An 11,430-nucleotide genomic window follows, 5' to 3' on the forward strand; every position below is an offset into this window, starting at 1 on the left:
AGCAGGGTGCTGAGCACGCAGCCTTGAGATGCTCCCGTGCTTGGTTCTTGGTTACTTGGTCCTCCAAACTATTTCAACTAGAATTTAAACTGGAGGTGGTGAAGGGAGGGATTGCTGATTCAGATTCAGATTCAGATTCAATTTTAATTGTCATTGTCAGTGTACAGTACAGAGACAACGAAATGCATTTAGCATCTCCCTTGAAGAGCGACATAGCAAACGATTTGAATACAAAAAATAATAATAAGTGTCCGGGGGGGGGGGGTGGATTGGCAGTCACCGAGGTACGTTGTTTAGTAGAGTGACAGCGGCCGGAAAGAAGCTGTTCCTCGACCTGCTGGTTCGGCAACGGAGAGACCTGTAGCGCCTCCCGGATGGTAGGAGGGTAAACAGTCCATGGTTGGGGTGAGAGCAGTCCTTGGCGATGCTGAGCGCCCACCGCAGACAGCGCTTGCTTTGGACAGACTCAATGGAGGGGAGCGTGGAACCGGTGATGCGTTGGGCAATTTTCACCACCCTCTGCAATGCCTTCCGGTCGTTATCGAGGCTGACACCTTTATACCAATTCGAACAGTCTATGGTCTGTGAATGAGGAAGTCGAGGATCCAATTGCAGAAGGATGCGCAGAGACTCAGTTCTGCGAGTTTGGTAACCCGCTTGGAGGGCATGATTGTATTAAATGCTGAGCTGTAATCAATGAATAACAGCCTGACATATGAGATTTTGTTGTCCAAGTGATCCAGAGCGGAGTGGAGAGTCAGTGAGATCGCGCCTATACACGTTCTTAACTAATATTGTTTGGCTAGAAGAATCAAGAAGCATCATGATCCAAAGCTGCTGTACAACCAGTCATGTTGGGAGAAATATGGTGACTGATCACTGTGGTTACTTTTGGTGTTAGAGAAATTTCAGGAATTCTAGAATTAGGTAGATAGAAGATATTCATTAAAGCAAGAACTAGTCTTCAAAATGGGATTAAAAAAAACTGTTCACAATGGCAATGATAATAGAAACATAGAAAATAGGTGCAGGAGTAGGCCATTCGGCCCTTCGAGCCTGCACTGCCATTCAATATGATCATAGCCGATCATAATGTCAGGCCATTAAAAACAATCATCAAGTGTGGGTCATTCTAATTCTGTACAATTCTAAAAATGCTGGGAAGGCAGTAGATGAATTTTAATTGGCCATTTTTTAAACCATGTTGAGATCAGGGAAGATATTAGAGAAAAAGGTTTAAAGAAGGGTCAGACTTGTTTCTTTCCTCAGATGAGACCTGATCTGCTGAGGTGGTCATGCTAGTAACTATCTCTGTCTTGGACTGGTCTTATGGATTTCTGTATATTGGGGCACTATTGGAAGTACCAAAATGTACTTTTTCTGGGTAAGTGGAGGAGATAGATTCAGAATTTAGATAGAGAATGATGGCTTGGAGTTGGGTGGGTGAACAAGTTATCAAGGATTGGTAAGAGGCATCGTTCTACAAGAAGGATTGGGCTACAAGAAAGGTTGGGAGAATGAAGACAGTGGGGAATACGGAGATCGTGACTTCTTTTGAAGGGAGGCCAGGGTCAGATGCAAAATCAGTAAAATGGGTAGACCAGACTTACACGCAATACTCCAGATGTGGTCCAACCAACATCTTATAGAGTTGCGTCATGACTTCCTGTTACCACACGCCTTCTGTACCACCCTAACTACTTGTGTGGCCACTTTCAGTGAGCTGTGAACTTGGACACCAAGAGCCATCTGCACATCAATGCTGTTTTATCAATTTTAACTCTCATCAAATTTAACTAAAAGTCTCTTACAAATTTACGAGCTGCAAGTAAAAAAAAAAGACAAAATCCTTTAAAGAAATTTAAAATTACATCTTAATCCTAGATGTTTTCATATTCTCATTTTGTGATTGAACAACCTGATACATTTTTAATTGCTCATTTGGTAATTCAAATGTAATCATGTATAGTCTTTCCACTGACTGGATAGCACGCACCAAAAAGCTTTTCACTGTACCTCGGTGCACGTGACACTGAACTGAACTGAACTGAACTCGTCAAGCACCAGTCAATGTTCCACTAATAAGAAACATGAGCAAAAGTCTCACCCATTGTGTTTACTTGCATTGTGTCCAGTTCACCGTACCACTATAATCAACATCAGAATTAATTTGCCTTTCTTTACCTCACTCTTACAACCGCTGGCCTTGATATTCGCACAGTCTTCTTCTTTTCGAATTTCATGCATAAATTGTGTGTATGTCTGAGTCTATGTGCCTGAGATGCTGCTGGAAGCAAGATTGTTCATTGTATCTGTACCTCATCATTCCCTTGCATGGGATAATAAAAAAAGTTCCATTTGAATTTAAACTTGGATACCCATTTTTGTATTTCCGCATTGTTGTGGGTTTACGGCACAATTTAAAATGGGAAGTTATTCGTGCCATATGAATATGGCACAAATAGACTTTAGGAGAGCTCCCCCTCCCCTCCCCCCCACTCACCATCAACAACACCACAGTCACATCTGTGGAGTCTTTTAAGTTCCTTGGAACCATAATCTCTAAGGACCTGAAGTGGGAGGACTCCATCGACTCCACAGTCATAAAGCCCCAACATAGAAACATAGAAAATAGGTGCAGGAGTAGGCCATTCGGCCCTTCGAGTCTGCACTGCCATTCAATATGATCATGGCTGGTCATCCAACTCAGTATCCCATCCCTGCCTTCTCTCCATACCCCCTGATCCCTTTAGCCACAAGGGCCACATCTAACTCCCTCTTAAATATAGCCAATGAACTGGCCTCAACTACCTTCTGTGGCAGAGAATTCCAACAAAGGATGTACTTCCTGCGGCAACTGAGAAAACACAATCTGCCACAGGCAATGATGGTCCAATTCTATACTGCCATCGTAGAGTCTGTCCTCACCTACTCCATCATGGTCTGGTTTGGCTCAGCCACTAAGCATGACATCTGGAGGCTGCAGCGAATCGTCCAATCAGCTGAGAAGGTTGTTGCCCCCCCCCATTGACAAACTGTACACTGCAAGGGTCAGGAAGCGAGCGGATAAGATCATTTCTGACCCCCTCTCACCCTGGCCACAAACTCTTTGAAGTACTTCCCTCTGGAAGGCAACTCAGGCCTGTCAAAGCTGCCACAGCCAGACATAAAACAACTTTTTTTCACGAGAAGTAGCTCTACTCAATAACCAAAAGTCCGTAGCCTTCTTGAATTCTGGTATTTTATTTCATTCACATATTTAAACTAATGTTTTATTATAAATGTTTAATATTTGATGTGTCATTCTTAATTGTTACTGTATGTTGTGTTGATACTTGCGAGCGGAGCACCAAGGCAAATTCCTTGTATGTGTAAATACTTAGCCAATAAACTTATTCATTCATTCATGATGAGTAACTAAAGTTTCAAAAATAAGCCTGGCGGCCAGTCCAGTGTTATTACAATCCAATTACCCTGAAAATACCTAACAAGGGCGGTCTCTGAGCAACTCGATCTGATATCCCCTACAATGTCCTAAAAGGAATGCATGGGTAATGACTTCATTCTATGCATGCCTGAACATCCCCAGCTATATATTTTTATCATGACTTGATAATATATTGCCAGTTCTTCATTATCATTGGGTCCGTCCTGGAGCTCCCTTCCCAGCAGCATTTTGAGAGAACAGTACCGTCACCAGAAGGTTGAAACATTTGTAACAGCTCACCGACCCCTTTTCAAAGGCAGTTAGTGGTGACCTTGCCATTGATGCCCAGATATCCACAATTTTTTTTTTTTAAACTAGACGGCCTTCTGAACTGCTCTGCCATTATATTGCTCAATCCACAATTATTCTCATTTACCTGGCATGTTACAACATATTTGGCAAAGGTGTAAATTTAAGTAAAAGGGAAAGATTAAGCTACAGAACAAATATGGCACACCCACAGATTGGAATGACTCACTACATTTTATACATTATATTCCGTTCTGCAGAGACATATAATATGATATTAGCGCAATCATTAATACATTATTTAGAAAATGTATTACATGAGAAACAACTGCTACCTCAAAACCAACTGCTACTACATCCCCATGTATTTCTTTAATATCCAGAAGTTCATCAACCTCTATTTTTAATGCAATCAATGATGCAGTCACCACAGAAATCTGGAGTAGAAAGTTCTGAAGATTCACCATCATTATTCAGCAATGATCCATGTTTGGAGCACTATTCCTGTTGTATTTATGTGCCTTAAAGGAATACATTTGTTGCAAATTATGTGAGCTATTATCTGTCCATTAAAACCTTGACTTTTGTCTCCTAACATGGGGCTGAGTGCCCCCCATCCCCCCTGGACTGTCTCCCTCGGATGGTCACGTCGCACAGACACATATGCACTTTAGTCTGTTGAACTGTTTTGACTGTTTCACTGTTCTATTACAATCCATGTACTCTGGATATCAATATCTAAATCCTAATTTTATTAGTTATTTATGATATGACATTGGTTGGAAGTTGCATACCAAATCTCGTTGCTCTTATGTGCAATGACAATAAAAGATATTATTATTAACAAGCCAATTTTGGATCCAATTTACCAAATTGCTCTAGATCATTGGGCACATTAATCTATATATACACTTTTCAATTTAAGGTATGAGGACTAGACTGTTACTCGTATTTTAATTTAAATAGAAAATGCTGGAAACAGTAGGTTAGGTAGCATATGAGAAAAAATAAATGTTTTAGTAGAAGACCCTTTATCCAACTTCTTCAAAGTTGGCATTACTGGAAAAGAAGTAACAGTAAATTCATACCTTTGTAATTTCCTTAGTTTAGACAGAACTATCTAATATTCAAACAATGTAAAATGCTACAAGATTATGGTCCCGCTCTCTCATCTTGCTATCACCATCCGGAAGAAGGTACAATTAAATTCTTGGAGACGCTAGGAATTGCAGATGCAGGTTTACCAAAAAAAAAGTACAGGAATAACTCAGCAGGTCTGGAGAACATGGATAGATGGGACCCTCTTCCTTCAGAGGAAGGAAAGTAGATGGAAGGGGGGAAAGGGGAGAGGAGAAGGTGTAAATCCAGGTAGTGCACTGGGAAGAAGAAAGAAGGGGGAGGTTGTTAGGAAGTATGTTGCATTAAGTTGTACAATGTACTTTGGCTTGCACTATTATGGTCTGGTTACCTAGTATAACTGATGATTTATTGTTGATTGCACATTTATTTGGTGAGGTGATGCATTAATATGCTTGCAAGGCTGCGTTGTTCTAGTGAGGCCACATTTAGAGTGTTGTGTTCAGTTCTGGGCACCATGTTATAAGGAAAGATGTTGTCAAGCTGGAAAGGGTATAGAAAAGATTTACAAGGATGTTGCCTGAACTAGAGGGTCTGAGCTATAGGGAGAGGTTGAGCAGGCTGGGACTCTTCCCTGGAGTGCAGGAGGATGAGGGGTGATCTTATAGAGGTGTATAAAATCGTGAGAGGAATAGATCGGTAGATGTACAGTCTCTTGTCCAGAGAAAGTGAATCGATGACCAGAGCACATAGGTTTAAGGTGAAGGGGAAAATATTTAATAGGAATCTGAGGCTAACTTTTTCACACAAAGGGTGGTGGATGTATGGAATAAGCTGCCAGGGAAGGTAGTTGAGGCTGACTCTCCCAACGTTTAAGAAACAGCTAGACAGGTACATGTTTGGATGGATAGAGACTAAGCGCAGGCAGGTGGGACTAGTGTAACTGGGGCATGTTAGCCAGTATGGGTAAGTTGGGCCGAAGGGCCTGTTTCAACATTCATTAATAATAATAATAATAATAATATTTTTATTGTCATTGCACATCAGTGCAACGAGATTTAGTATGCGATGTAAAAGAAAAGTAAAATAAATAAATAAGCTGTGTGACGTGACCATCCGAGGGAGACGGGAGACAGTCCGGGGGGGTGGGGTGCACTCAGCAGGGCCGGTTCAGAGCCGCTATAGCTCTGGGAATAAAGCTGTTTCTGAGTCTGGAGGTTCGGGCGTAGAAGGCCTTGTAACGTCTGCCGGAGGGAAGTAGTTCGAACAGACCGTTACAATCAAAGGATCTTTGGTTACAATGGTGTGAGGAGTCTTTATGGATGCTGACTGCCTTCCTGAGGCACATCAGTAGGAATGGGCAATAAAATGTGTGAAAATAGATGCAGGATGGAATAAAGTGGCATTTTTATTGTTGATATATATATGTGAGATATAAATATAAATATAAAGCACCAAAACGAAGAGTTTTTTTTTTCAAACAGACCATTAGAGAAAACTCATGACATTAAGTGGAGAGCAAGCGCCAAGATGGCGGCTGCGGCTGCGGTTCCACCCGGCCCGGCCGCTAGAGGGCGTAAGCCTCGACGTCCCAGCATCCCGCTTTGCCGCAGTCCTTCCGGTGTGGACGCCATTATCCGCAAGTAGGTGAAGAGATGGATGCGAGTGCGATCGGGTTTTTATCCGCGCCATCCTCCGGCCGGGCGGCTCTTGCTGGGTGGGGATGGGGAGAGCAGCCTTGTAGCCGGTGTCTGGGTAGAGTATTGGGTGTATGAGCGATGTATTGGAGCTGTAATTACGGGCGGAGCCGCCGTTGCTTCGTTCCCCTCTCCCATCTTCAGATCGGTGAAGCAGTCACAGTTCATGACTTTATCTCAGGTCCCCAGACCGTTGCCTGCTCTTCTAGGCACCAGGTGATTTGCCCCGGGCCTCGGGGACGGCCTTGAGTGCGGGTTCTGCATCTGTCGTGTGTCTCACTCACTCACACTCCAGTAAAACTGCCCCAAACCGCTGGTCGTTGTACCCGGGGAGAAGCGGTTAGACAAGTGACCAGCCGCCTCTGTGGTTATAATATAGAAACATAGAAAATAGGTGCAGGAGTAGAGGCCATTCGGCCCTTCGAGCCTGCACCGCCATTCAATATGATCATGGCTGATCATCCAACTCAGTTACCCCATCCCTGCCTTCTCTCCATACCCCCTGATCCCTTTAGTCACATCTAACTCCCTCTAAAATATAGCCAATGAACTGTGGCCTCAACTACCTTCTGTGGCAGAGAATTCCACAGATTCACCACTCTGTGTAAAAATAGATTTTTTCATCTGGGTCCTAAAAGACTTCCCTCTTATCCTTAAACTGTGACCACTAGTTCTGGACTTCCCCAACTTCGGGAATAATCTTCCTGCATCTAGCCTGTCCAATCCCTTAAGACTAGAGATCAATCATGATTGAATGGCAGAGTAGACTCGATGGGCTGAATTCTTCTACTACAAAGACTTGTGTGAAAATGCTGGAGTAACTCAGCGGGACAGACTGGAGCAAAGGAATAGGGGACTGAAACGTTTCAGGTCTGAAGAAGGGTCTCGAACCGAAACGTCACCTGTTACATGGAGTTGCAGCTGGAGTGATGCTGTAGAATCTATATAGAGTACCCTCTGACTCCCGTTAGAGCGCCTTCAAGCAATGAATGACATTTCCAAAAGCCAATGTAGTTTTTCAGTGAAGCTTTACCAAAGGGTCATGAGATCTAAAACAATAACAATGACTTTCTGTCTCAAAATAAAGGCCTTCTAAGAACTGCAATTGTATTTCAAGAGACTAGTGAATCTATTTTTTAGTTCTGGCAGACCTGAATGCTGAAGTGCCTTAGTTGCTGTATTTTACATGTATTCATAACCCTCTGTGGCAAGATAGTTGTCTGAGACTATTGTTCATTGTTCCAAGATTCTCCTGTCAACCAAAATTACCTCTTAGCTCATCTACCATTGTTACCATCTTAAGAGTGTAATGTTTTGATGTTATCTCCTTATTAAACTTCAGAACATATTGGAGCACCCCTTAAATTGCAGTGGTTTCCTCAGTTTTAGTAATACCAGATAATTAGACAGTACAATGAACAATGACACAAAAAGATTGCATTAATAATGTTCTAAATGTTTAAAATGAAGATTAGAATGTTATTAATTCTGCCATGTTTACTTAAAAGACAATGTTGGCATTTTTGCTAGTGTGGTTGATGTAGAAAGGTTATTCCATCAGTGTTTTGAATCTTTGAAAAGGGAATGTGAGACATGTAAGCATTTAGAATATTGACTTTATGGGCTTAATGCTCATTCCATAAATTTGAAAATCATTGTGCATGAAGTTAAATGTAAAAGTGTGAGTTGATATATTTTGATGTGAAGAATGGGAAACTGGTTCATGCTTGGTACAATTTTAAAATAAGTCTAAGAAGAAATAGACAATTTATGCTTCCATTTTTAAGTTAGGCAGATATGGTTTGGGTCTTAGTTAATTGGAAATATATGGAGAGTTTGTATTGCATATTTGCCAGCAAATCAGCTATACATTGATAAAATGGAGAAATGGTTGCTTCCTTATGGCAAGAAGATATTTAAGAGATCAGACAAGTATTTTAAATCATAGTTTTCTATGTATGTAAACCAACTTCCTTTCATGAAATGTCCAGGACACAGCTAATGTGTCACTAAAATTGATGTAGAACTTGTCAGCTTTATGCAATCATTTTTCTTGACTTTAAAAAAATGTCTATTTCTATACAGAAATGGCAATCAGGTATCCTATGGCAGTTGGCCTGCACAAAGGCCACCCTATCACCAAGAATGAGAGAACCCCAAGGCAGTGTCGCAGACGCGGGGTGAGTAACCACTTGTTACAGTAGCTGCATGTTTTATTTCAATGCCCAATGTTTCACTTGACGGATGTGTTGAGAACTGCACAGTGGCACAACGGTAGAGCAGCTGCCATACAACAAAAGATACCCGGGTTCGATCCTGACGGTGGGTGCTGTCTGTACGGAGTTTGAACGTTCTCCCTGTGGCCGCATGGGTTTTCTCCGGTTTCCTCCCACATTCCACAGGGTTGTAGGTTAATTGGCTTCTGTAAATTGCCCCTAATGTGTGGGATAGAACCATGTCGGTATTTGTTGGTCGCCGCGGTTTCGGCGGGCCAAAGGGTCTGTTTCCATGCTGTCACAAAATGACAGACTAGTCTTATAATAAGGGTCCTCTAAGAACTACATTTGTTTTTTAAGGGGCTAGTGAATCTATGTACAGTACAGTGCTTTATGGTTCTTCCGTTTACTCTGATATTTAATTAATTCATGGCTGATGTGAATTTTTTGGATTTGATACCCATTCTTCTGCCTTATCTCTAGTGATTAATTCTGTAGTTCTCCACAACTGCACTAAGACCAAAGAAGACCTTGCCTTATCTTGCTGTTACTCTCTGCTCAGCCTCCTCGCCGAAGCATCATGAGCCAAAGCCCCACCACTTGCCTTCACATACGACACGCGCTTCAACACAAGCTCTCCCAAAATGGCCGCTCCACTTGTACCTTCTGCATTCTACACCACTTGGCACAGTCAATAGGTTTTAGAAACCCAGATATAATACATTCAATGGTTTCCCCTTTATCTACCCTGTTAGATACTCTCCGTAAATTAAATATATATTTTAAAGTGGTGCAAAAAACAAACTGCTAGAGGAACTCAGTGGGCCCAGCAGCATCTGTGGAGGAAATTAGACTGACGTTGTTTTGGGTTGGAACCCTTCAGTTCAAGCAGTTTGCTTCTTGATCATGATTCTAGCGTCTGCAGTGTTTTGTCTCTTTAAATGTGGCTTTCCTTTTCATATATCCCAAGATAAAATCATGATCAAAAATGCTGCACAGTCTACCTGTTGAATTAGCAAGAATATCTCCACTAAAGAGACGTGGGTTTTGGAATTGAATGTGTTCCATGAATTGTCTTTTTCAGCGGCTGACCAAGCACACCAAGTTTATCCGAGATCTGATCCGTGAGGTCTGCGGTTTTGCCCCTTACGAGAAACGTGCAATGGAATTGCTGAAGGTCTCTAAAGATAAGCGTGCACTCAAATTCATTAAAAAGAGGGTAAGTAACAACATACCAAATATTTAATTTTCTGACCTTATGCATAATCTTAAATCTTTATTCCGGTCCTGTTACATATATAACTCTTATCTGAATATTCCCTTAACCTGTTTCAATGCACTTCATTGGTATCATCAAACATTTCTTGCAATATTTAACCTTTCTGTACTCAGTTAAATTATTCATCAACAGCTTGCATTTACTATTAAACCTACTAATACTGAAATAAGAAAATATTAAATATACTTTAGTGTCTTTCTATTGCTGACATTCAACAATCTGACGAAAGGCACGGTAGCATTCGGAGCAATTTTGGCGTTTGTTTTGTGCTGCATTATTCATAATTCACAAAATAGGAAGTCCCACAGATAGCAACTCGAGTGAATTGTGGCTGTGAATTACATGTATGTTGCATGCTACGTACGTGTGTGAAATCTGGATAATTTGTGAGGGGTGTTGTTTGAAACTTACCCTAAGAGAACTGCACAGGTCGAGTTGCCTATGGATAAATTAGGCTTACAAGATGCAGCATTGTTTGTGGGTAAATGTAATGCTGTCAGTACTCAAAACATCAAATATATTACAGATTCTGGAAGTCTGAAATAAAAGCAGAAAATGTTCAGCAGGCTGGGTAACTAGAGCATTGACCATAATAAGTGGTCATGTTAACTTAAATTGTGTGTTAGAGGATCTGGCAGGATGCAGCTTTTGTTCATGTCTGCAGTGTAAACATTCATTGAAATGTGTTCATTCCTTTTAGGTTGGGACTCATATTCGGGCCAAGAGGAAGAGGGAAGAACTCAGCAATGTATTGGCAGCAATGAGAAAGGCAGCAGCAAAGAAAGATTAATCTGTACCAAGTTGTTACCAATAAAATCCATTTGTAAAGTTAACTTGTGAATAACCGGCTTTACATTTACAGTTGGACTATTTTTTCATGAAATAATTTATTGTATTTTATGTAGCCTTTTCATATTCATATTACCTTTTACAAGTTAATGTGGCCCCTTTAATCTATACAGCTCACCATGTACTCCACCCTAACAAATTCCCCTTTGGATTTCCATAAATTCTAGAACTGTCTACATTCGGGGCATTCATCAGCAAGACAAGGTTACAATGTGCTCGTACATATAGAAATAAGGAAAGCACAAATGCATTGCTGGATAAATAATACAGAAGAGGGGGTTATTCCTAGGACATTTGGATTAACTGGAGGAGGTGGGACCCATAAATACCAGCCCTTGTATGTTAGCGCGGGGACTAGTGACTAGAGGGATGTTTTGCTAGAAATGGGGCACCGATAGGAGATAAAAATAGACAAATCTAGCCAAGAAATCTTAATAGTATGGGGTAGGTTCAGATAAATCTAGTGTAAACACTACAATCATTAAAACAAGGTTTTGTATGCTGCAAATTACAATTAGGTAATAACACCAATTTTTAAAAATTGCACTGGCTACAAGATGTTCAAAAAATAATGGA

General features: G+C 41.2%; 1 protein-coding gene across 1 annotated transcript; it reads left to right on the forward strand.

The window, feature by feature from the left end:
- The first annotated feature begins 6,391 nt into the window (after positions 1-6,391).
- On the forward strand, positions 6,392-10,834 carry rpl36 (ribosomal protein L36). Its single transcript, XM_055658380.1, has 4 exons — positions 6,392-6,456; positions 8,596-8,690; positions 9,811-9,945; positions 10,706-10,834. Exons 2-4 carry the CDS (start codon positions 8,598-8,600, stop codon positions 10,793-10,795), a joined length of 318 nt encoding a protein of 105 aa, XP_055514355.1. The 5' UTR covers positions 6,392-6,456; positions 8,596-8,597; the 3' UTR covers positions 10,796-10,834.
- The last annotated feature ends 596 nt before the right edge of the window (positions 10,835-11,430 follow it).

The sequence above is a fragment of the Leucoraja erinacea genome, chromosome 29 (genome assembly GCF_028641065.1).
Source record: "Leucoraja erinacea ecotype New England chromosome 29, Leri_hhj_1, whole genome shotgun sequence".
In the NCBI taxonomy this organism is placed as follows: domain Eukaryota; kingdom Metazoa; phylum Chordata; class Chondrichthyes; order Rajiformes; family Rajidae; genus Leucoraja; species Leucoraja erinaceus.